The sequence below is a fragment of the Kogia breviceps genome, chromosome 13 (genome assembly GCF_026419965.1).
Source record: "Kogia breviceps isolate mKogBre1 chromosome 13, mKogBre1 haplotype 1, whole genome shotgun sequence".
In the NCBI taxonomy this organism is placed as follows: domain Eukaryota; kingdom Metazoa; phylum Chordata; class Mammalia; order Artiodactyla; family Physeteridae; genus Kogia; species Kogia breviceps.
In genome coordinates, this window is record NC_081322.1 from 63,807,736 (window position 1) to 63,835,355 (window position 27,620).

At 34.6% G+C, this 27,620-nt stretch overlaps 1 protein-coding gene across 3 annotated transcripts in view; it reads right to left on the reverse strand.

The window, feature by feature from the left end:
* HBS1L (HBS1 like translational GTPase) overlaps window positions 1-27,620 on the reverse strand; it is an 81,031-nt gene that overhangs the window by 10,132 nt on the left and 43,279 nt on the right. For 2 of the 3 annotated variants that reach the window (XM_059083799.2, XM_059083804.2), the window contains 9 exons: window positions 20,585-20,693; window positions 15,946-16,208; window positions 15,309-15,474; window positions 12,476-12,593; window positions 8,539-8,685; window positions 6,993-7,067; window positions 6,168-6,285; window positions 5,696-5,764; window positions 2,851-2,955 (listed from right to left, as the gene is read on the reverse strand). In XM_059083799.2, coding sequence (XP_058939782.1) covers window positions 2,851-2,955; window positions 5,696-5,764; window positions 6,168-6,285; window positions 6,993-7,067; window positions 8,539-8,685; window positions 12,476-12,593; window positions 15,309-15,474; window positions 15,946-16,208; window positions 20,585-20,693 — 1,170 coding nt within the window. The remainder of the gene's footprint in view (window positions 1-2,850; window positions 2,956-5,695; window positions 5,765-6,167; window positions 6,286-6,992; window positions 7,068-8,538; window positions 8,686-12,475; window positions 12,594-15,308; window positions 15,475-15,945; window positions 16,209-20,584; window positions 20,694-27,620) is intronic. The other variant, XM_059083800.2, reaches the window with a different exon arrangement.

A 27,620-nucleotide genomic window follows, 5' to 3' on the forward strand; every position in this document is an offset into this window, starting at 1 on the left:
CTGGAAATGAGTAAGAACCAAAGCATACAGTGAAACACCTCAATATCAAACCATAACAACCAAGGGAGTTTGGCTGATTTGTGCCTCATCAGTCACTACTCATCATTTTCAATATGAATGGATTGAGATTGAGAAGTGTTAACTGTAAGCATTGAGGAAAACACACTTCCTCAAGACTTGACTCTTCTGGACCACCACCCTAAACATAAAGTGACCTGTATTTGTCCATAAAAGGCTGATTTCTACTTATTTAATCAAGATTTTTTAAACTCATTTACATGACTGGTATATATTCATTAAATAGGCCCCATTCTAATACTTCTCTTATATTAATGGATACAGGCATAATAGTTCAGTCCCAGTTATTTTCAAAACATAATAGATGAGACTGGGGAAGATATCTAGTAGTATTTAAGCTTTGCTCTAATTAGACAACCACGTAAACAATCTCTGAGTAACCCACAGGGCATCAGTACTCAGTCAGATGGTACCCTCGGCAGGCCCCTTCATTATTCCTGGCTCAAAAGAACTGCTTCCCAGAGAGACAGATGCACAATGATAAATAGTTTTATGACAAGGAGATTAATAGTGTAAGAAAATTTAATTTAAAAATGATCCCAGCTATTGCTACCTTTATTACCTAGGGAAAATCCTACAGTATAATTGCAAAGAGCAATAAAACTCAGGTATTTGAATAAAGGCTTTTATAAAGTTTCTCATATTTTCTGACTCTGTGGGGTAAGCTCCTTTCTATAGGAACTTGAGTCTTATGATGAAGACAGTATGTAGACCAAACACTGGGGAACAGTTCTTGATTGACATGTTTTAGTAAATTACAATTCACCCATCTCTTCCTGAAAATACTTATTTTTTCCATGTAGCATAATCAAGTGAGTTTCTCTGAGACTCTTTGGGAGTTCAAGGAGAACTTTAAGGGCTCTGAAACAACCTAAAGTTTTATTCAAAGTTTCATGTAGGTGCACATCTGCATTAATCTGAGAAGAGGGGCCATAACTTTCATCAAGGTATCAAAGAAGTTCCTGACTCTAAAAATGTTAACAATTATGATATTTTAAAATGTTTGTCAAATTTCCAACTAATTAAATTTAGTTTTTACACGTAAATTTAAAATGACCATATCTGAGTTTTGGTATGAAATGTGGAATTGAAGTCAGGAGCTAGCTACTTACATAGACTAGAGATTGTCTTTAGCTTAGGATATAAGAGCTTTCATACTAGAAGTTCAATTAACAATATAAAATTTTCTGAAGATAATATATAATCTGACTTCCTTCCCCCAAACATGTTACACTGTCCTACATGTGATATTTATCTTCTTAAGGACTTTCTTCGTTGGAGAAAAGTTCTTTTTTAACACTCTATGAACTTATATGTTAATAAAGTGAAAATGTAATTTAGAATTTCCATTTGTTGGTAGCAGATTTAGTCAGTTCTCTTTTTTAGGACACTACTGGTTAGTGAGCCACAGTAGCACCTAAAGTGTTCAGATAGAAGCGTGTATTAAACAATCAAGTAAATCAAGCAAAAGCAGTAGGGTGAGAAATTGAGGACTGAGAATCTCCAAGTTGGGTTAGAAGGGTGGCTCTCAAGGAGTGAAGCAGTGGTTCTCATATGGCTTCACTTTAAGAACCACTGGGTTAAAGATAAGTGTTGGAGTTTTTCTGGTAGGGTAGGGACAGGAAAGAAAGAGGGAAAGAACGTGGAACTTTCAGAGGTGACCAAATTATGATTTTGGAGCTCACAAAGGAGCCAATCTGTAAGGTTTATGACCATGGTTTAGGATCATGGCTTTAATTCATGTCTGATTATATTTTTAAAAAAATTCCTATTCTCAAAAAGGTCTTTAACATATAAAGAAATTAGTATTTCAATAGTATTGCAGCTCTTGATCACTTTAAGAAACAACAGCAGAGATAATTTAACCTAAATTTAAAGATGAATAAGTGAATGAAAGCCAAAGTTATTTCCATTTAAACTTTTTCTTTTTACTTGCTTAGAGATCAAGAAAATTTTGTTAGATAAAAATAATATATACTTTTTAAAAAAGAATCATTTTCCACAGACCTTTTGTTTGCAAGTTTACTTTATAGTATAAAACAGATCTTCAGTTTTATGTTGAGGTCAGAAGTTTAGTTGGAAGCTAGAATAAGGTAAGTACAGAATTATAAACTTTGAAGCAGAATTCAAAAAAGAAGAACATGTATACATGTAAGGTCAAATGATCAGAAGATAGAAACAGTTATAAGCTATTATGAAAGGTCATACACATGCAAAAGCAGTAATTGTGGCACTTAAAACTAGCTCAATTTCTTTTCAACTTAGGATTCTCTCCATTTGCATCTTATTTTCTTAAGTCTTCCTGTAAAAAATTTCTTTTGGTATAAACATGATCTAGGTTGTTAACTTATAGTAATTCTGAAATACACATTTCAAAACAACAGACTGTAGCACTCTGCTTTGCCATTGACTATTTAGTGTCAGGATGGGGTCAGTCTTAATTTCTACTACTGAATACTATTTTAAATGTATCTGACAGGTGTCTATACATCTGGTTCAATCCTAGCCAGGCTTCTCGAATCAATGTCAAAAAAAAAAAAAAAAAGCTACCACAGTTAGAATGTTATATGTACATTTATACACACATAGTCACAACAGAAAAAAATCGTTTAATGTTTTCACATTTTTATCTTCAACAGTTAGTATCACTTTGACAGTCAGTTACAATTTCAGTAAGAGGTTATTTACTCTGGAGTTAATAACTAACTACTTTTAAAAATCTGCTGTCTCAACCTAAGGGTTATTTAACAAAAGAATCTTGCAGAGGAATACCTTTTGCAGTACAAGTTTCATTAGGAGGCATTGCTAGTAGTCGGTCACCAGTTTGGATATAACCAGCTTCAATTTTACCAGTTACACAAAATCCAGATCCTTGATCTGCAAAACATGCCAAAATTTTATAATGGTTCACATAACAATATCATCTATGTTTAATACTGCTAGCTATACTTAGTTCCCTAGTAATTATATAAAACTAGTAGTTCAATGAACATTAAGCAATGATCATTTCAGTATTTTTTATATATCTACTAAATATGACACACCACATTCTACTCTTTATTTTCTTATAAATAAAAATATTTATATTAGAAAAAGTGGGAATTCATTCCTTTTTCAATTTTATTGAAATGAAATTTACTGAATACTTACTAAGTACCAGGCACAGTGCTAAACTCTGGGAATAAAGAGATGAAAATATAAGCCCCTACTTATAAGGAGTTTACACTAGTGAAGAGAAAGGCAAAAACAATTACATTGTCCTGAGACAAATGTTATTTATAATGCACAATGGAAACAAAACAAGGTTCATCAAAGAATCCATGATGATGGGGAATGACTACACTTTAGCGAGGCACTTAGAAGAAGGAACAGGAGTTTACCAGATAGTTTGTGTGCATGTGCAAAGGCACAGTCATAACCAAATGTGGGACGTGCTAAGACCCATGTGTCATTTATATGGAATTTATATGGGGACCATTTGGAATAATGAGGGAAAGGGCAAGACAGGAGGCAAAAGAGGTAGACATGGGACAACTAATAACGGGGCCTCATAAATCACACTTAGGGCTTGAATTTCATCCTCAGTTAAGTAATGGGAAACCAGAAAAGAATTGTAAAAGGAAAAGTGACATGATGGTGTTTCTGTGTCATAGAGATGGGGAGGTTGACTGAAATGCATACATGGACTACAGAAAGGGAAGAAACTCAAGAATTGGAGAATAAAGTATGACAGATTTAGGGTGATAAGGTAAATGGGGAATAATGGCAAAAACAGAAAAATCTGAGATGTGCATTAACGGTGAGATAGGAAGTTAAAGAACAAGATCCATTTTAGCCTTGGTGAATTTGAAGTATCTGCAAGACATACATATGGAGAAGATGCATTCAAGGGGGCACCAATCACACCAAACCCATGAGAATGGTACCCTGGGAGCACACTCCCTGTGGAGATGGCCAGCAGCAGTTAGAAGATGTATCTGCAGAGTGAGAACAGGTCTGGGTTGGAGAGTTGGGAAGCATCAAGATGTAGGAGATAGATGAAATCATGGATGTCGGTCCAAAGGGAGCATGTAGAATAAGAAGAGGACTGAAGTGATAGAACACGAGTCAACGGACAGAGAAAGAGGAGCCCACAGAGAAGACAGAGAGGTGAGAGGAACAGAAGAGCAGGAGAAAGTCGGTCACAGAAACCAAGGGGGAAAAGTGGATGTGGCTACAAGCCTCAGAAGTAATGCCAAATTCAAGTAAGATGGAAGTAAGAACTGAAAAATGTGTACTGACATTGGCAACCAAGAGGTCATTTGATAATCTCAGTGGGAACTGAGATTGAGTCAAGCAATGCAGGCAGAAGCCAGGAAGCTGCCTGAAGAAAGAAGAGGTAAACAAGTAGAGTCAGCAAACCCTATTAATCAAAAAGAAAATTAAGCACCTTTTATATTTTAAATAGATAATAGGCATTTTGAAAAGAATTACCGTACTTCCTCTTCTACTAGAATGCTGGAAAATGATAATAATAAATTTCAATTTCGTTGAATGATTTTTGCGAAGCACCTTCATTTATTCATTTATTAAACAACATTTATTAAGTATGTGTTATGTGCCAGGCACTGAGCTAGGTCTTGCAAATATGGATATAGAAGTGACAGTATTTGCCCTCAAGGAGTTCACAATCTAAGTGAAATAAACAGCACAGGAACAATTATAAAACTGCATGAAAAATGCAGTGACAGAGGATACAGAGAACACAGAGCGACACCTTAGGGTATGTGTGTGGGTGACCTCAATTATCACCCCAGAATTATCAATTTATTGCTGCTCAGTTCCAAATCTACTCTTTACTTCCTGCTCTGTGATAATGGAGATTTGGGGAGCAGCTGACATCTTTGCCATACTGATTATTCCAATATATGTTATATACTGGAATAATAAGTTATATCCTTTTATTTATTAAGAACTTTTATTCCAATTCTATTTTATATTTTTCTGTGTAGGGCCTTGTACACATTAAACTGGATGTATTCTTAGGTATTTAATACAACACCTCCTCCAACATCTCTTCTGAGTTTGAACTTCCTTGGGTTCTCTTCCTCAGCCCTAGGGTACTACATAGTGCCCTTGTATCTTATAGTCACTCTTTTTAATATATTAATAATCCTTTATATTAAACTTCCCATTTTACATATGTGTGGTATCTATTTCCTGACCCAGACTGCTATACATGGGTAGGAAATGGACAAGTAAAGAGAGTGAAGAGCACAACATGGGTAGACACAGTGGCAATAAAAACCCTATGTGATTAGGAAATAATGACTGATCCAGTTCAGCTGAAGGATACAGAAACTTAAGGAACCTAATGGGAGAAAAAAACTATGAGGCTAGACAGATAAAAGATCAGGGTTTTTTTATACTTGGAAGGTGAGTTATGAGATGGGGAAACGGTAAGTAAATTGAAGATTCTTCTGGGCAGGGGTATTAAGTAACTAGAATTGTATATCACTGGCATAAAGAAGGAAGAATCTGAAGACAACATAATAATTTTGTCCAACAAAAGAGGTCAGGAGAGAATGGAAAGGCAGGGACCATACTGGAGAAGGCCAATAGAAAAGGTAGCACTTACCTTTGAAAACATCAGATACACATAATCTAAATGGCTTGTCAACAGATCTTCGAGGAGGCTTGAAGGAATCTGGAAAAAATGGTAAAATGGCAAGGTTTAATTTTAAAGTAATTTTTGACTAATGTCCAATGAGTCCACTATACTCCCATGTCTCTCAGAAAAAATAATTTTTTAATAAATACTAACAGCAAATTGACTGATTCATATAATACTCTAGTTTATAAAATGTTTTTACATGTGTTTTCTCATTAATGTCACAACAGTCTGTGAGGTAGATAGAGCAGGCATTAATTAAACAAGAAAAATTTAGCATCAGTTTAAATATTGCATATAATTTCAAAATTGGTGACCTAGCTCCTCTGACTACAAATCCTATGCTTTTCCACACATATCACTGTCCCCCATAAAGAAATCTAAATAAAATTAATATCAAGTTCATAATGCATTAAAATTAATATGGCAGTATTCTTACCAATTTGTTCTAATAAACACAGTCCTTTATACCATTTTGTAAGTTCATTTGACTGAGATCTTATGATTAGATTTTCACCACTGAGACCACTTGTAGGGATAAAAGCTACATCACTTTCCTATAAAAAAGATTGAAATATAAACTCAATACAACATTGTTTTTAAAAAGTTAAAATGTTCACTATTAGCATAACTGTACCAAGCCTGCAAAAGCAACACTGTACTTTTTTAAAAGTACTAGAAATCAGAGAACTACTGCACTGAAGTTATCTGATACAACAGTTTTCAACTTTTTTGATTTTGTGGGAGGGAAACTTACAAGCATTAAGCATTGAGTGTTTCCAAAACACTCAAGCATTTTTACCTAGTAACACAGGCATATTTCACATTTTTGCTGGAGAAATTTCTACTAGCTTCCACATTCCTCTGTGACCCCCCTAAACCTATACATCTAATTTAATAGGTGGAGAAAAAGTCTTCTACTTATACTAGATCCAAGCCAATTTATAAAATGTATGCAATTTTCTAAAATGAAGTAATCCAGGGAATTCCCAGGCAGTCCAGCGATTAGGGCTCTGCACTCCCACTGCAGGGATCCCTGGTTGGGGAACTAAGATCCTGAATGCCACGCGTGGCATGGCAATAAACGGTCAATCAAACAAACAAATAAAATAATCCAAAGAATGTAAGATATACATAATACCAGGGAGAAATAAAAACAAAAAGAATTAAAATACTGAATAAGAATACCAAAGTAGTTTTTTCTCTCATATCAGTAAGATGAGACTTAAGGAAAAGTACCCAAATAAATTTAAAATTATCTTACCTTAAAACCTGCTTGCTTAAGAAAGTGCCCAAGTTTTCCAGTAATCTCTTGAAACCTTTCTTGCTGCCAATTAACCTGATAAAGATCCAATTTATTTTTAAAACTATGCTTCAGACCATGCTATATATAAAAAATTTAAATTTTTGCAATAAAATATAAACAGTCAAGACTATAAAATATAATTATAAAATCTAATAAATATGAAATCTATTAAAATTAAAGCACACATGTCAGATCTTACTATTAATATGATCTAAAAATAACTTTTCTTACAACAGAAAGGCTGGAAACAAACTCCATTGTTAATAGAATTTTTTGGTTATGCTAAAAGTGACTTCAAATGTGGGGAGAAAAAGTGAATAACTTATTAAATTGTGCCTGGACCAACTGCAGAAATAAAATAAAATTACTGACACCCCCCCACAAGTCAAATGGACATCTTAGTATATGTATATGTAATATGAACTCTAGATAACCATTCCCATGCTATAGTATTTAGGAGTAAATGTAACAATGTCTGTAACTTGTAACTTACATGGAAATTCATGTCAAAATAAGATAGATTAATGTACAGGGGTAGATAGACAAAAATGAGATCAAGCAAGTGGTAGAATATTATGTAGCAGGTATAATATGGGTGTTACTGTAAAATTCTTTGAACTTTTCTTTATGTCTGAAAATTTACGTACTAAAATATTGGGAAAAAAATAAAAGGTATATGTAATAATGATACTATAAAAGAGCTATGTGGAAAAACTTAGGTGAATATGAATTTGATCCCAGGGTAAGAAAATACCTAAGCATAATGAAAGAAACCAAAAGGAAATTTAATAATTTAAATAAAAATACATTATTTAATAATTTATTTAATAAATTAAATACCTCCTCAAAGGTATTTTCATCATGTACAGCAAGTCTTAAAATATATATATATATCCTTAGGCCCAGAAATTTCCATAGAATAGACTATTTCTAAATACACACACACATACACAAAACTGGAAATATTCAAAAGTAGGGGACTGTCTGAATAAATGTTAGTGTATCTTTAAAATACACTAGAATAAAGCTATAAAAACTACCTCTTTGCCTCTTTGCATAAAAATTATTAATTACTTGGAAACATGAACAAGAATATTGTCAATTTTTTGAAAAAGTAGATAATGAAACAGACTAGAACCCAATATTATTAAAAAAAGATTTTTACGTGTAAAAATAAATTGGATGGAAGTAAAAAATGAAGTTAAAAATTGGCCGGGGGAGTTAGAAATATAGGTTATTTCAGGTTTTCTTTATACTAAAATATGCATTTTTATAACTTAAAATGACTTCAAGATTTATAAATTAATTCTGAAAGTGAGAATTTATCTTCTTGCTTAAAAATTACTAATACCTCATTTATTTAATATTAGCATCATGAATTTATTTTTTAAAATATGACAACTGGACTAAGAAAATGTATACTAGTCACACCTGAGGTCATCAATACAGCAGACCATCATCTTAACTACCATCGAAAACAAATTCTCAAGAAGCCTTTAAATACCTGATCCATTTTATTGACTGCAACTGCGAGCTGGGTCACTCCCAGAGAACGAACCAAGAGGCCATGTTCTCGTGTTTGTCCCCCCGTCTCAAATCCAGCTTCAAACTCTCCCCTGCTGGCATCTACAACTAAAACAGCTACATCTGCCTAAAAAAGAAAAAAATAACAATCAAAACTAGAAATAATGTCACAGCATTTTAATTCAAAGGACAGATTATTAAATTAATTGTGTTGGTGAGATTTTAAAGGCAGACTCTAACTTGACACCAAACACAAAGCAAATCAAAGGAATTACACAGATGGATTAAAATTTTAAATAGAAGAAAGTACTACTAGCATGTGCCAAAAAAATGACATAAAGAATTAAAAATTCCCATATTTGATTACATAATAATTATGATAATCAGGTAAAGGAGAAAAAACATAAAATTAAAACATACTTAAACAGTGACAAATATTTATAACATTTAAGGTAAAAGTTGTAATCTTAATATCAAGTCTTTACCAAAGAAGAAAAAAAAGTACAGCTCCATATAAAACTAGTTAAAGGATACAAGCAACTTGCTAAGGAAGAAATATAAATGGTCAATAAACATTAAGAAAATTCAAATTTATTAGAAACCAAAAAAAACCAGGACATTAAAAACACATCAACATATTCCTCCCTTCTCCAATTTTACCAATCGCAATGTCAAAGATTTAAAAGACAAAATTATTTACACACGCAAGGGTGCAGGGAGACGGGCATTCATATACATTGCCTGGGGGACAGTAAGTCCACCACCTTCTGGAGGGCATTTTCACAGTAAGTATCAAGAGCCTTAAAATTATGTTTATTTTGTTTCCCATCAACTCTGTATCTAGGAATTTATCCTAGAGAAGTAATTATGGATCTACAAAGGATTTGTCAGAGTACTGTTTATAATGATGAAAAGTTGTCAATAAATGAATTTTCAAAAATATAGCATATTCACCCCCTACAGCCACCAAAAAAGAAACTGAATAACAAAGTTTCCTAACCTTTGTGGACCATTTTGAGAATCAGATGAAAGACATTTCTTCTCTTATACTCAATTTACACACACACACACACACACACACACACTCACACACACACACACACACACACACACAAAGAAGGAAAAGTGCTAACCTTAGCTTAGGTCATTTTCTTCTTTAGCCTTACTGAACCTAGTTTTACAGGTTCCCACTATTTGTGTTGTTGATGCTTCTTTACGCGACTCCACTTGCACTATATGAATGAAGCATTTGAAAATTTGCAGAAAACAGTTTGTGCAACCATAGATGTTCCTCCATTCTCCTCCTCATCAATGATTTCTGTCAGTGCATTGTCAGGACATTTCTTAAATGAACACTCCTTCTTTCATTTACCCCTTTTACAGTTTTTGCCTTGTATGCATACCCGTTCTTATAGAAATCTGCTTTTCTGTAATTCAGGATATAATGTCTAAATTTGGCACTCCCCTCTTCAGCTATCTTAGACTGTTACAAGACAATCACTTTTTCTCAAGGGTCCTCTTATATTCATTCAATTCACATCAAGTGCTCTGGCCTTTTGGTCAGAACAGAGTCCAGAACAGCTTTTCTCTTTGTTGTTTCCTCAATGACGCTTCATGTTTCTGCTAGCAGTTTTTAAAGATTTTCACATATGTCATCATATAATCCATACCATAATGGGAAATGAAATGGTCATAAAGTAAGTAAAGAATTTATCAGATACTTTGTTCGGAATACAACAGAACTTTATAATTTAAATCAGAAGTATCATGTACATACTTTGGTGGGGGCAATTTACACTATTATTTCTATTCTTTTTCCTTTAATTCTTACCCAAATATTCCTTCTGCTTTATATCTACTCTTAAGTGCATCATTCATACCCAATCCTTCATGACTTCTAATGTTAAACTCCTAATTTCTTCAATGAGATCCAGTTCTTTTGATCAAGGATTCTTAGTTAAGAGCACAAACTAAAGCAATCAATTTGAAAATTGGCTCTTTCACTCATGTGTTGTCACTAGCAGGTCTCACACCTCAGGCAAATAGACAGCTATCTCACCTCACAGAAACACTGGGGGATAAATGTAGTTTACTTAAAGCCCTGACCTTCCAAATCCTAGGCTCAATGACTGTAAATCTCCTTCTCATCAGGTTTTGCTAATAACTGTCAAATTATATTTACTTTTTTAGATTAAAAATTGAAAGTCATTGAATTGGTATTAAGATACCTAAGTCAGTAAGTATTCTTCCTGATCCTCTTTCCTATTAACAAAAAATTACTGGGCAATTTCTCTATTCTTTCTAAGCAACAGCTTGTCTTTGGGAGCTCAAATGCCTATACATTTTCAAGGAAGCCTTTTAAGTGGTAAAAAGCGATCTCTCCTCATCCATAATGTATACTGTGTATATTCTTCTTGTAGTCCATCTGTGTTAGCCTTTCATTGTTACATGTCTTACCTTTCTACACTGTGATTTCCTTGAGGAGAGGCAACATGTGCTATATGCATCTCTGTATCCAGAAAAGCCTACCACAGTACCTCATACACTGGGTACGCTACTTAATATCTTTGAGCCTATTTCTTCATTTGTCTTACAATGGAATTCAATTAAATAATCTCTAAAATCCTTTCCTACCCTAATTCCACCAGGAGTTTGGAATAAAGGTTCTTTATGATTACTCCGGACTCTAAGAGTCTAGGATTCAAAAACATTTCAGTGTCATTGTGTGTTCTGGTGTTTGCCTCTCCCATTAAACTATCAAAATGTACTTTGTAGTCCATCATATCTCCACACTGCCTACCACTGTGCTTGGCACATAGCAGGCATTCAGTTAGTTTTCACTGAATGAAAACATACATACATGCACACACATACACACACATACATACATACACACACATACACATAAGGAAACAGAGAAAAATATATCCTTTGGTAAATGCAATGAGAAGTATATCAATTTAAAATGGGGCTAATATGTATTTCACAGAATTGTTACAAGGATTAGATTAAACTAAGTGCATGCAAAATACCTAGTACAGAGTCTGGCCTGTATTCAGTACTCAATCAACGTGATAATTATTACTTTTCAATCTTCATTATCTCATTCAGTCCATGGACTGTAAATTAATATTCTGAAATTATGTCAACTTCCTTAACTAGAATCAAATACTTCCTTATTTATCTTCAAATATATTCTAATTTATTCATATAACATCCTATTTAGGTTGACATGCTCATAACATTTGTTGATAAATATTCCCTTTAAATGGGTGGAATAACTCAGAAAATGGTAAATCGCTGAACACTTTTGCCAAGTGACACAAATTTCTGAACTCTCCATATTTTCCAATAGTCATCTATTATAGAAGAAATCAGTGTCCTATATGTGTAGTGCTATTTGCATTGTTTTAATTATTTAAAGTTATTATCTTTGGCTTTTTCAGTATCCTCATTAAGAATCATGTAAGCTTACAAATTGCAATGGTTTTTTAATCTTAAGAAAGCAAATAAATCACAGGGGGAAGACTACCAAGCTTCAATATTTCTGCATAAATTAGCTCTTTAAAAAGATATACGACTTGAATATAAATATAGTGAAAAGGCAGATATTGAAATATTCACTCCAACTTAGTAATAAATGAATTATAAAGCTATGCCTCATTGAGCCCTTACCATTATTTTTACTACAAAGAAATTCGTACCTTTTATACATTTGCTTCTTTGTAATAAATTAGAAAAGGTTTTATAAAGTACCAATAAAGATCATGAAAAATACATTTTCTCTATTTTTTTTCAAACTTTTTAAAAAATTTAAAATTTTAATATTTTAAAAGTTATAATCCTAGCATTATAACCTCAGCATCAGGAAATTTTATGTACAATCAGTGTACTTTGGTTAAGAAAATATCTGGTACCTGGGCTGCTCCTGTAATCATATTTGGAATGAAATCCTTATGGCCTGGAGCATCCATTAATATAATAACTTTGGTTTTGGTCTCAAACTTTGTCATACCAACATCCATTGTTACTCCCCTTAAAGAAAACATAAAATGGTTAGAATGCACTATAGAAATAATCAGTGTTATGGATTAAACTATTTAATAATATAGGTGAAATGACAGTCTAAATTCTTAAGTAATAATGGGAATTCTATTATATAGTCTATTATTTTGAATAATTAGGCTATCTGGAATTTCTGCTGTAACAGAATTACACTGGTATGGCTTTAAAACAAGGTTTGGATACAACAAAAGCTTAATCAAAATGACTGATGCTTCCCATTTCCTTTTTTTTTTTCAGTAAGAAGCAGTACAGATTGTAAACAAAGAAAGATATATAGGGACATATCTGGAGTGGGAAACAATAAATATTGCACATGAGAAAAGATAAAAATGAAGAATGACCACTATCAAGATGTACCTTTCCTCATTTTCTTACATTTATGCTTCACTAATTATAGAAATAAACTTATAAAACTTTCATTTGTAAGGCTGGTCAGTATGTTACACATTTAGCAAACAGGAAATATCAAAGGAGATGCACAATTTTTTAACAACTGAGAGAGAGGAACAGTAGTGGTTTTGCATCCCATGTCATCCTCTTGGAGTCCAACACAGTGCCTCTTCTTAGCCACAAAAACATAGATTCAGATATAAGAAAGTCCAGGAGGGTCTACAAAAGTAGCAAGTCTTTCTAGACTTTAGGAATTTAAAAAGGGAAATCACGTGGGCAATAAACTAGGTAATTATTCATCCTGGTTTGCCCAGGATAGTCCATAGTAAGGAATGAGCACTCCCTTCTACTACCAAAGTGTCCCAACAATTATAATGGTAAATTATGTGTTCACCCTAGCAGTCAGGTAACTGTGGGTCTCCTTAGTCAAGTTATTCTAGTTTAATCTGAAACCATGGGCCATTTGAGTTTGCAAAAATGATACTTAATTCTCTTTAATTATCCCCAAATAATTGCCTGAGAATAGTGATGAACCAAGACTGAGTCCGAACTCCTCCCTGGACTGCTTTGACCATACTCTTTTGACCCAGCTCTGCTCTGCATTTGTAACTGAGAGGATATGAAAATGTCACTCAGGCTACTAATTTCTGTCCAACACATGAGCAGAACAGAGGACTTATAAATATTTAACATGGTGGGATAAGCATTCACTGTATTTTTGAAATGCTACTAAGGAATATATAGTGGTGAATTAAAACTCCCATTATGTATATGGAAGCTTCTGCTACCTACAGAATAAAGGAATATTCTAAAAATTGTAGCATGCTGAGCAAGAAAACTACCAGCAGCAAAAATATGACAGCCAACTAGCAGATTTATTATTAAAAAAACACTAAAATTATTAATTATTCTAGGAAAGAGATAGATTATTAGCTTACTTGCCTGCTCAACTCACACATGAAGTAAATGCAAACAAAGCCATTCTAACTTAATTATACTGTCCTCAATCTCTTTACCTACTTAATAGATGGTACAAAGAAAACTAAAAAGCCATGTATCAATAATCTGCTTAATAAGCTGATAGGTGGAAATTTAGTCTTCTAATACTGATAGCATACAAAATTTTGTTTTCCAATATTCGATTTCCAAAAATGTGTAACTGTCCAACTATTTTTTCTTACGAGGTTGTAAAACAAACTTGTGATACTATGAAGAATAAGAAAGACACCTACAAGAAAAAAACAAAACAAAACTCAAACCATTATGATATAAAATTCTACTTATCAGAAGAGCTAAGGAATATTGTGACCTGCTTTATTGAGAATTATCTTATATCAATACTCCAAAAAAATAAACATATACACTTTAAAAAAGTATGAAAATCCAAATATGTTCTCTAATCATATTCAGAATGAAGACATCAGAGAACAGAGTAACTTCTTTGTTGATTCAGGACTTTCAGAGGACTTCACTCTATTATTTTGAGACAGTAGGTATATTTGCCATTTCACTTAATTATAAGTGTCCTCTTTCTTTTCTGACAAAGGTGTCACTGGCTTCCCCATCCCTACCAGTTCTAACATGAAATATCTAAAAAGACTTCAAGAGAAATACTTTGGCCAGAGGTATATGAATATCTATATTCTCCTAAAATCTCACCAAAGTTAGCATTGAACACAGTAACACGTACAGGAGTAATCAAATGGATTAGATCTACCTGGTAGGAGACAGGTTTAATTACTTGTTTGTTACTCTGTCTCATAAAAGCTTAGTACAGAAAGTATAAAGATGAATTAAGCCTTGTAATTTGAATTTACTGGTCATTTTGATTCTAGACAGAAGACAGTTTACTACAAAAAGTTACCTTTCCTTTATAACCTGATTATTAATCTTATGTATATTAACATTATATATATTAATTTTAAATTAAGAGTCTTACTCATAATTTTAATTTAAAATCAAGACAATTTGACATATACTCAGGAAAGTGACAACCGAAACTTCTCCCACAGAATAATTAGCTAAGGGTTTTTACTGCCTTTTTCTCTGCATTTTTAAAATTTTTTAATAAACATTTTTTAAACTATTTTTATAGAATTTGGAAGAGTAAAAAATGTATGTCGACTACAATGAAAACTACAATAAAATCATTTCCCTGATAATTGAAAACTGTTTTCTAAAAATAGTCTCTAAAATATTTCATGCTTTGTTTCATGCATATTCAACACATAATACATACTTATTTAAAAGACTATATACCATTTCAGAATGAAAATTTTGAAATATAGTGACTACCTTTCCCTTTCTTCGCCAGTCTCATCCAAGACCCATGCATATGCAAACGAAGCTTTGCCAGCCTTTTTAGACTCTTGTTCATACTTATGCATAGTTCTTTTGTTTACATTACCCAGAAGATATAGCAAATGGCCCATCAGAGTACTTTTCCCAGCATCAACATGACCTAAAGAAAATTGATTGAGGATTAATACTAGGTACATTTTCTAGATGTTGTTCATATTGAGGCACTGCATGAATATGTAATTCAATAGTTCATGTCAGTGTTTAGAGTAATAAATACCAATTTTTATCAAAGAACAGTTAAGATGTCTAAATGGAGGGAAAAAAGCAAGTGTCTTTAAAGGGGGGAAATTTTCCTTGATTTCTGGAAATTAAGACTGTCAACAAGACAGGCAATTTTCTAATGCTCACAAAATGAAAATGTTACAACCAAGTCTAATGACCTCTTTAGTGACTTGGCATTATTTCACCCAGAATGACCTTGGAAATTTGACATTATGACGCAATGCCTCCTTGCTTCATGTCTATTTACACCCACACAGAAATGCAGAGTGGAACGAGTATCTATGCTGCCACTAGAAAGTTATTGGGCTTGAGCAGTTGACTGACAATCCAGAGGAACAAAGGCCATTACCAATGACCACTAGGTTGAGGAGTTGCTTCCCTCCTTGCCGCTTTTCCAGCTCCGCTTTGATATCTATTTGTTGCCTCAGCTTGCTAGACTTCTTCACTGGTATTGGTGTTGAACTCTGCTCTTCTGATGCTTGAATGGTGTGGGATGGAAGAGCTGATTTAGAAGCGGTCTCAAGTACATCCGAAGCAACAAGGCTGGTATCTTCACTAGAATGTCCTTTTTGAGGTGTGTGGAAAATGTGACCATTTTCTTCAGCAGTTACTCTACAGAAAGCATAGATAGGAATAAAGTGCTTAAAACACTTCGACTGACATCCTATAATGTCAGAAGGGCAGAGAAGTTGTCTCTTCATATTCCTTATTACTTGCAGACCAAAAAATGATCTTCACTCAGTGGCTAGTGTCTGTTAAGGTGGAAATGATAAGTAGCTAGACCCAAACCACACAAATACATACATGGAAGATCCCAAGAGAAAAACAGACAACCAAAAACTAAGATAAGAAGAAAATATCCCATAAAATAACTGAAATTCAATGTGTAAGCCCATAGCTTAGCCATACAATCCTATCAAAACAGATGGCATAAAGGAGATATTCTGTAAAAATTGGCACTGTGTTCCTGGAGATAAATCAGTACTAAAAAAATAGCTTTATCAGTTTTATCCCTAACTCATTCCTCCAACCGGACAGACTTACAATTTTTTTTGCTCAAACACTATCCTTAAGGGAAATATCGCTAAATGTGTACATTTTCTTATTACTTTTGGCAAAAGAGTTTTCATTCATTAATTCAACAAACACTTGATTCACTAAAAACTATATTAACATATACTAGCACTGATGTTGAGAAGAAAAGATAAAGAAATGAAAAAGTTATCAACTGATCCCCAAAGCTTACAATCTATTGAGGAACTCAGATATGTAAAGTAGAAACAATACCATCTAGCTTAACTTATTTCCTCCTTGACAATGACAATGCCTCCAAAAGTAAACACTGATCTTAGTTCTTCAATAGTTCTTGGACTATCCTCCATAGAAACTATACCAGTGCTATGCCATGGATAGCTATAAAGGATGTAATCTAATCAACTAGACTACTATGTGTCTTACCTTTTCTTCAATGACACAGAATTAGGACAAAGAACAGGTTAAATTGCAAGTTATTAAGAATGAAACCAATTACATGGGACTCAATGTGGATCTGGCAGAGAAGAATTACATACAGAAAGCAGTTTACAAAAATAACTTAAGGATTGCAGAGTAATGGAAATGTGTATTAACAGTACATCTGTCAATATTTTCTTCTTGCCCACAATAACAAAAACAGATTCACTGTTCCCCCTCAGGGTGTTTTTACACGCTCAACACTGACCCTTCCTCCTATGCCTCAGGAAAGAATCACATTCGTTATACTTGCAAGTTCATTAAAAGCCTCATATTCATTCCCATTTTATTTTGGTTTTGCAAATCTCCACTAACCAACTTTGGTGTTCACTTTTTAACACTGCTTAGACAGATTAGCTTCATCTCAAACTACAGGGAAAAAATACAAGTATGTGGAAAATGTTCCCATTCCTTTTTTTAAAAGAGTCCAACAGACTAAGTTAAGTAAATCAAATTTAAACTATAATTTGCAAACATTTATTTGAATGACCACAGCTAGTTCTCTAAAACAAAAACATGACAACTCTGCATTTAGGGGAGTAAAAAAAAACCCTACAAATTACAATGAAAGTATTCAACCAGAATGACTAGTCACATCACAGAATCTGGTTCTGATCAGACCTGAGAGAAATCACAATCTCTGGCTGCAAATCTTTCTGTTTTCAGTGACAGAGGCTTTTCTTCAAAGGAAAGCTCACACTAACTCCAACATGGAAAACAGATAAAAGCAGAACAGCTATGGCTGACACAGTGGATTGAGGCCTGAAACTCAGCTCACCCACCAATCCAGGCAGCCCTGCTCAGGATAGGAAGAGTGTCACAAAACATGGCCTGACTCGATTATTTCATTTACAATTCAGTAACATGAAAGGTTTGCTTTTCTTTCACTTTCATAATAACATTCCCTTCAAGTAAACTTTAGGCAAACTGCAAATTAGTTCACTAAACTGTACAATGTTAGAGAAAAGGGTCAAAGTAATTAGAAAAGCATCGATGAAAGTCTGTACTTAGCAAAAACTTCTGCGTAATATGAAGTAAAAGTTAATGTTTTAAGATTGTGAAAAATCTCAAAGATGAGGTCTAAAAATGACCATTCTGGGTTCAGGATTATAATTACTGACTGGTACAGAAGAAAAAATAGGTTGGTTGAATATTTTTTCAGGTGCTTTATGATATAATTTTGTAACCTTATCTACTATTTTAAAGTGACTGGTCTGTTTTTCTTTTTAAAACCATCTTTCCAAGAGTAGGAATATTTCTACATGAATCTAGAGGCTTAATCTTTCTTTGTGAGTTATTTAAATGATACTGGAAAGCTAATAATTTAGATTAAAGAGGTTAACCACAGAGTTATTTGTTCTCTATGCAAGGTTCTAACGATTTTTACTTACTGCACTTTCTAGAGAGATATTTACTATCTTTACTATTAGTGAAGAAAAAGTTTGCTGTTTCAGTTTCTTCTAAGAAATGCATTATCCGTTTTTTATAAGCTGCCACTGGGAATCACAGTACGTAGAAATCTATGATGCTGAAATCTTGACTCAAAAGTGTTTAATTATGTTTCTCTGTGCTTTCTTGAGACCAAATCAAAACAACAGCCTAAGTATTATCCCTCCTATAAATTTCCCCCCAAAATCCTATAAAAGTATTTGAAATAAACATAGATTGGTCCTTGAGCAACAATATGCATTCTGAGTATCTCCATTTGTACTTGCAAACCTTTCACATTCTGATGACTTCTCCCACAGGGCCACATCAAAATATTGGCTCACAGGCTGCTTTTTACCTTTATACTATTTCCAGGTTTATTTTTAAAATAAAATGTATTTCTCCAAGGACTCTGATCAATAAATATTTAAACAACTATTCTATGAAAGGAATACGATGATGAACATTAATGGTCCCTGTCCTCATGAAGCATATAGTCTTGTAAGATTTTGAAAGGCTTGCATTATCCTTGTAAAGCATAGAGGTGGGTTTCTAAGAATTACTTATATTTATTTTTTTCTTGATCATTTATTGCCCATTATTTTTATAAATATTCACATAGATAACTATGCATTTACTTCTAATATACAGATAGATTAATATACATAGACAAGTCTAGAATCAAGCCTATTTTCTCATTCCCTTTTCATTGTACTATGCTCATCTGCATGTTGCTTTCTAAGCCTCTGAAACCTTCTGCATAAGATTATAAAATCCTTAGAACAAGGAATTGTGTATTCTATTTATTTTTTCCTCTCTCAATGAAAATAATTCCATAATAGGATTAAATTGCACTCAAGACTTGAGAATAAAAAAAGTACTTATGATTCTTACAACCCAACCTTCATTCAGAGAGAAAAGACATACACTGAGCTTTCTGTTACTGAATCAGGATTCAGAATTATTTTAACGGGCTAAAGTTACTCAAATTAAAAATTAACTTTTTCATTCATCCATTTAACTAACATATACTGAATGCCTACTATGTGCTAGACATGGAGTTCTTTCCCTCACTAAATTTGAAATCTAATGAATAAAGTCTTGCTTCTATTAAAAAAAAAAATGAACTAGGTAATCATTAACATTCTTCCCAACCAAGACTCATGGATACTTGTATTAATTTACATAAAAGAATGTTGTAAGGGAGAAAAAATGGCTGCCGAGTTTGTATGTCCTGAAATTGGAAGAAAACAAAATCCTCTATTGTTTATATTTGATAATAGTGTTTCTTGTCTGATAGAAAAAATATATATAGTTTATAAATAATAGATTTAGGAAATGATTGAAAAACGTGAAAACTTTTAAAGAAGTTTAAAGTTAACGTCTTTAGGGGAACTAAGATCCCACATGCTGTACCGTGCGGCCAAAAAAAAAAAATTAAAGTTAATGTCTTTAAACTGTGCTGTTATGTCTCAAGCAACCCACTTCCCTTGTCTATAAAAACTCCTGAGAGAATCCTAAAGACTGTGAAAAGAAAGAATAAATGAGTGCTACTACAGTATGACTTATCGTTTCTCACTAGATATTTGCAATTTTAGTTAAGTTTTATTTTATATTTTGTCTTTGTTATACTGATCCATTTTATTCACTATGAAAATCTGTAAGAGTTTAAATAGTAAAAAAATTTAATTAATGATTCCTTGATTCACCAACTACATTTAATTCCCAAACACTGCTTACTTTCGCCATCTAGTGGCAAAGGATTCCCTACCTCACAGTGCTAGATTTCACAAAATCATAGGTTTTTAACGTTAAAGTAGCTATATTTAATTTGTATAAGGAAACTGACAGTGAGGTAGGTTAATATACATAGATAAGTCTAGAATCAAGCTTAAATTCTCATCCCCTTTTCTTTGTACTATGCCATACTGAGGACCCATTATACTTCAATGATTATATTATGCAAAATTGAAAGAGATTCTCTTTCTTACAGTCTAACAAGGAGACAATATAATTTCAAAAAAGGGGGGAGGGGTTAAAAATCTTACCCAGGCACTTCAAATCCCATAGTTTGCTTCTTTCCAGATACAGTCATTTTAGCAACTTTTGGCACAATTTCAGATTCACTCCGAGATGACTGGGAATCTATTGATTTTCCTAATGAAAGAGTAAAATATAAAACGCTAGTTAATTCAAATTGATTCCTAGAAACATTTATTACATATTAAATACATATTATGGTAATTTTCACAGAATCACATCTTTATACATATTTTTTCTCTAAAAAATATTCAGCGAAATTTTAAAATGCTGAAAGAAATTCTTCTGTCACCCTATTCTGGGAAATCCCCCATTGTCAGGATTCTGCTGTGCTTAACCTCCACCAAATCTCTTCCTAATTTTGAACTGACTCTTAAGTTTCAGTATTAAGAGGTCACAAGGTGGTTTCTGCATTGAGCTTCATTCTGACATTATACCTAGACCCTGTATCTCCCTCTCCTACCACACCCTTTCACAATACTAAAACTGTCTGGTCAGTTAGCAGATGGCTAAACTATTTTTAATCGTGATACCTATAAACTAATGAGCAAGTTGAGAGTCTGCTGAATTGTGCTAGATACCGCATATACTTTACTTGTTCACAATACTAGACTTAGTAAGATATTTGATATCTCCATAGAATATGGGGGAAGAAGTCAATATAGAAAAAGTAAATTAAGAACATGACAGAGAATATATTACGAGCTAGATCAAAGTAAGACTTTTATGCATTTGATCCTTTAAAAAATACATATGTAATTCATGAAATTCTTCAGAATGTATCTTTATTATTTTCAGTAAGAGTACCATCAGGATTGGGTCCACATAAAACTATGGAAACTGCATTGCTACACTGGTAAATATATATACAAAAATTACTTTTAAAATTAGAGAAGATAAATTAATGTACATAATTCATTGAAAATGTTTGCTATTTGCTTAGTATATGCCAAGCACTATGCTGGAAACATAGTGGTGAACAAAAGCAGACATAATCCTTGTACTGAGAGAGCTTACAGTCTGGTGGAGAAAACTGATCACAAAAAATAAAAGTAAAATTAAAACTGTTATTAGTGTTATCATCTGTATATGGTACTATCAGATTTGGTGACAGGGCACATGAATTACAGTGCTTCCACAGGAAAATAAGAGTTAAGTGAAGACACAAAAAATGAGTAGGAATAAACTACCCAGAAAGGACAAGCATTCCAAACAGAGAGTAGCTGTATGAGGGCCCTGCTGTAGGAGGCAGCATGGTCTTCAGAGGGAGTAAAAGCAGAGGGGAGACGGAACGTAGTTAAATGGAGCTGAAGAGGTGGGTAATGGCCAGGCAATGCAGGACCTTTAAGTCACAGCAAAGATCCTAATGTTCTTTCTAACACAACTGGAAGCCAACAAAATGATGTGAGAAAGTGGGGGGAAGGGAAAGAGGAGAAGATAAAACAAAGGGTCACACTCAAAGGAGAAGTCTGGGCTGGAGCATATATTTATGATTCATCAGCACATCATTAGTTGTTGAAGGCACTGACATAAGTAAGATCACCAAGGGAGAGAATACTGAGTAAGAAAAGGAGTGGTCTCAGGACAAAGGCTTGCAAGAAATTCAACCTTTAATCACAAGACAGAGGAGAGCAACAAAGAGGACAATGAGCCTGCAAAAAGGTGACAGGAGGGCCGGGGAGGATGGTGCCAGGAAGCTAAGGGAAGTGGCATCACCAGAGTCTGAAGTTGCTGTTCAGTCAAATGAGACGACTGAAAACATTCACTAGTGACACGAGTCCTTTAGATAAAGGTCATTGGTAGAGTTAGCAAGAACCATCTGAGAGAAGTGAGGGAAGGAAAAGCCAGAATGGGTTAAAAAAATGAAGGTGAGAAAACAGGCAGCAAGTACATGTCCACTACCTCTTACGCGTAATTCCAAAATCCAAAAGCTCTGAAAAATTAAGGTTTTTTTGTTTTAACTCATTCGGAAGCAAAACCTGACCTGGATTAAAGTGAAGCTTTTTGTAGCCCTTATTTATCCCACTTAAAGTGGAAAGCCATACATTTCAGTGCAGAAATAACAATGTGATGATTAAAGGGTGCTGCCCCAAATTCCACTGGGGTTATCATACCACAGATGTTAATGCTTTTCTCAACCCAAAAAATTCTGATTTCCAAGTCAAATCTGGTCCCAAAGGCTTTAGATAAGCAATTGTAGATATGGACTAATGACCCTCTCAAAAAAATCTGGTTGGAAAGGGAGGAATGTGGTAGAATGGTAGCAAAAGGGAAACATGGGATCATCTGATGGAGAACATAAAACCGAAAGGGCTGGCTGAAAATATCAGGAAGAAAAAAGATCATGTCAGATATTTTAGAATTTCTGAGAATGTGGAGAGGGATGGGACATAAAGCACAGGTAGAAACTGAACTAAAATAGGAGAAAGGCACTTTTACTGTAATAGAAGCCAGATCTCAACATTCTTATACAATGTTGAGAAGCTAGAAGATGAAAACCCCTAACAGTTAGCTTCTATTTTCTCTGTAACATAGCAACAAGTTACCTGGTGAGACTGAGGGTGAATAAGAAAAGTAAAAAGACTGGTGAAGAAAATAAAGTTTTCAATAATCTTTGCACCAAGAATGAGCTGAATACACACAAAACCACCGCAACCGTGGGATAGTATTGAGGGCCCATTTAAGATCTGCAATAACGAATCTGCAGTGGAATCCATCTGCCTACCCATGCGGCTTTTTCCAGCAAGGTTCAGCCATCCAGGAACAGGCAGAGAGAAGACGCTGACTGCTTCATTCAGAGTGAAGTTTCTACCCAACAGGTACAAAAACAGGGCAGAGAAACAAGGTGGTTGAAGGTACTAGCAACAAAAGAGGGAAAAGTTATTGAAATCATACAAATAATGAGCTCTAAGCTGAATTAAACAAATAAAATGACAAAGGAAGAGTACTCATGTACTGAAAGAAAGTTGAGGGGTCCAAAGGTCAAGAAAAGTTAACGACGTAAGAAGTACAACTAGGTGGCTGTTGTCAGAATGGGACAAGAGGTTGGTTTCATGATTTCGGAAGAGGCAGAGTTACAGTGAATTGCTGATGAGAGGGGAAGGTCACTGGAAATGAGGTGCTCAAGGAACAGCAAGTCCATGCCGCTGGACTTGTTTCTCTACATTGATGCACAAGCTATGATTATGAAGAGCTTAGGGTGTAGAAGAACACTGTCAGCCAGCTGCCAAAGTCTTAATGAATAAGGAAAAGTAACCACGAGATTGTTCAGGAGATGAGAGCAGTGAAGAGTAATAAAAGGCTGGTTCGGGCAAAAGACAGAAACTTCAAAGGAGCAGAGATTGAAGGGGAAAAAAGGAAGGAGGGGGGTGAAGGAATAATTGTTGGAAAAGGCAGAAAAGAAAATAAAGTTGATCTTCCAGACCCTGGGGTTTGAGAGGATATACCTTAAATTAAGGCAAGGAAGTAGAAAAAAACACTAGGAAAACAGATTGAGAATTGTGGAGGGGTTTGATTTCCATGATAAAAGCAGTTCCAAAGTTCTAGCAAAGGTAAAAAAGAGTGAGAGGTGAGTGAGTGATAAGGAAGGAGGAAACTGAGAGCATGCTGGTGATGATGTTGGGGGGGAGGAGGGCAGGGGAGGGGTGTGTGTAGGTGGGGAGAACACCCTCACTGACAGAGGCATGGCAGACTTTGGCCTCTGTCAAAACAGGGAAAAAGAACCATAAAGCATAAAAACGTCTCAGTCCAGGCTATACAGGGCTAATCCCCACTTCCTATTAAGATTAATTTTAATACCTTCTATTCTGTGTGTAAAAAATCCCTTTACTCACTTATACATTTAGTACATTGAAATACTGTTAATGTTGACTTTTTTTAAAAAAAAAAAGTAGGTGGGTCTTTAAGCAGAGAAAAGTCACAATATGAACCTGTAATATTTCTGGGGATGCAGTAAATATATTATTTTTCATTTCTGGCGATCCTATCTAGAGGATATCAAACCTCAAACCTAAGATGTAGTATTTCAAAAATTTGGTTATGTAAATGAAAGTCTTTTTTAGAGGAAAAAGTACTACAGATCTGAGTTTCACCCATTAAAGCAATGGTTCATAAACCTTTTTATTTAGGTCAGATACCCCTTTGAAATAGCTTATGAAAACAATGGGACACTCTTGGCAGAAAAATACACCACACACACAATTTTGCATGCTATTTCAAGGGGTTCAATAATTCCAATCCTAGAACCCTCCCCTTGAGAGAGAACTTTGATTCAGGCTATTCTGGAAATATGTTAATTCAGTTTGATGTTCTCCATAGTCAATGAAAACATACATTTAGTAAAGTTTCCATTAAGCTGTTATTAACGGCAATGTGACATACTTTGACTTATCCAACCGCATTACACAGTCCCCCCCGTAACTAGCATCATGCGGATGACAGGCAAAATCTACTGACAGAGGTCAGAAATAAACTAATAAATAAAATAATCAGTCATGGATCAGTAAGAGATACATATATCCATCACATAAAAGTGTAAAATGTTTACTGTATTCCCTCATCTTCCCCAACCAAATAACAAATTCATTTTCTGTATAACAACCTCAAGAAATTGAGCACTGAAAGTCCCAAAATAATGGCAGCATGGAATGAGTACTGGATGGAAATAAGGAGCTTAGATTCTGATTCCTGTTCTGCCACTAATTAACTGTTGCCTACCTTACAGCTTAAACAGTTCATTTAATTTCACTAGCTTCAGTTTTCTCATCTACATAAGGAAGTAAATTAAATGGTTTCTAGTTCTGTGGATATATGTGCCTGTGACTCCCAAACTATTAAGATGTCCTTTAAATCAAACAGCCTACTAGGAGGTTAAAATGTGCCATTCCAAAGAAAACTACCAATGTCCTCCCCCACGTCATGTAAAACCCACCCACCAAATCATGGTCACCAGAAAGAAACATGTTCTGAAGATTCATATATTAGTGATTAATATATTAGTGATTAGTGTTCAGTCTCTAGTAGGATGAAGAATTGATCATCTTTTAGACTTTTCATTTGGATGAAAATAACAGCTAGCCAGTTAATCAAGTCCAACCTACTTGTTTTGTAGACAAAAAAAACAACAACAAAACCAAGGAACAAAGAAGTGACTTCACCTTAGCAGCAGGGCATGTACTTATTTAATCAGCTCACCTACCTGTCCACTTCTCCTTTCTCATACTCCAGTTGTCTCTAAAGCAATGCCTTCTTCTATCCCTAGTGGTTACCCCTTGCTGGGCTACGTCCTCCAGAATTCTACTGTTTCCTTCCTGGGGCTAAGATCTAAGCAGCAAAATCTACTTGGCTCTGTCTCTTGAACATGAAATTATCTAGGTCCCTTTCCTGAAGACATTTTTCAATGTATATTCCTTTGTAAAGGATTCAAAGCCAAATTTCCCTAGCACCACACGATTGTCATAGACTTGCTGAATTTAATGAAACTTCCTCCTTACATAACCACGATTTACCCTCTTCTGACTAATTCCTTTGGTCTTCACAACACAATCAATATTAGACTACTAGTTCTTTGAGGGTAAGAAGTGCGTCATACATCTGTCCACATAGTACAAAGCACACAACACAGCGCTCTGCTCACAACAAGCATTCAAGAAACAGAGTTTAATGATCAACCCCTAAAGGTTTAAGTTTTAAAACCATGAGTTGATCTCTATTGTTTTTGCAAGTTATCTTAGTTCTCTTCTTAAGGCAATAACCTCAATTTACTCTCTACCTACTTCCTGCACTTATTACCAGCCACCTTGGACTTCCCTGGTGGTGCAGTGGTTAAGAATCCACCTGTCAATTCAGGGGACACAGGTTCTATCTCTGGTCCAGGAAGATCCCACATGCCACGGAGCAGCTAAGCCTGTGCACCACAACTACTGAGCCTGCGCTCTAGAGCCCGTGAGCCACAACTACTGAGCCCGGGTGCCGCAACTACTGAAGCCTGCGCCCCTGGAGCCCGTGCTCCACAACAAGAGAAACCACTGCAATAAGAAGCCCACGCACCGCAACAAAGAGCAGCCCCCGCTCGCGGCAACTAGAGAAAGCCCGCGTGCGGCAACTAGAGAAAGCCCGCGTGCAGCAACGAAGCCCCAACGCAGCCATAAATAAATAAATAAGTGAATGAATGAATGAATGAATAAATAAATAAATAAGATACCAGCCACCTCCTAGTGTTTAGAGCACTGGGTTCTAGAAAGCCCACCTGGCACTTCCTATGGGCACTCTTGTATGCTTTCCTGCCAGGAGGTTTTTATATGCTCTTTTTTTTACCTTCACAGCAGCCATGCAGACAGGTATAATTATTCTTACTTTACTTTAGAGAAACTAAAGTTCAAAACAGTTGATTTGCCATAGATTATGCAGTCTTGGGCAGTGACAGAGCTAGATTTAAAAAAAGATGTGAATCACATTTTTTTCTTTGATGTGGACCATTTTTTTTAAGTCTTTATTCAATTTGTTACAATATTGCTTCTGTTTTATGTTTTGTTTTTTTGGCCCCGATGCATGTGGGATCTTAGCTCCCTGACCAGGGATCGAACCGGCACCCCCTGCATTGGAAGGTGAAGTCTTAACCACTGGACCGCCAGGGAAGTCCCTCAAAGAGTTTATACACTATTCTGAGACAGTTATAGACACTGTGGAGATTAAGTTGTAGAAAGAATAAGCAAGAGTATTCTAAGTATGCACCTGAGTAATTAGGAACAACTTAACAAATGAAATGAGATTTGATCTGACCCTGAAAAATAAACAAAAAGGAGGAGAAAATAACATGGAAAAGTGATTTGTAAGGGTTAATGGGGCACTTATTCTGAAAAAGATTGGGCAGTGATCAATAAATTTTTAAAGACTATATAACTGAAGCTTTGAAGGAAAGAACTCTTTAAAACAAAAAAGATCTTTTATAGATTTATTTTCAAGGACTATTTTCTCATTCAATAAGTAGAAAGTAAAACAATATTAAATATTCTAAATTAGGGAAGACAATAACAGACTATTTAG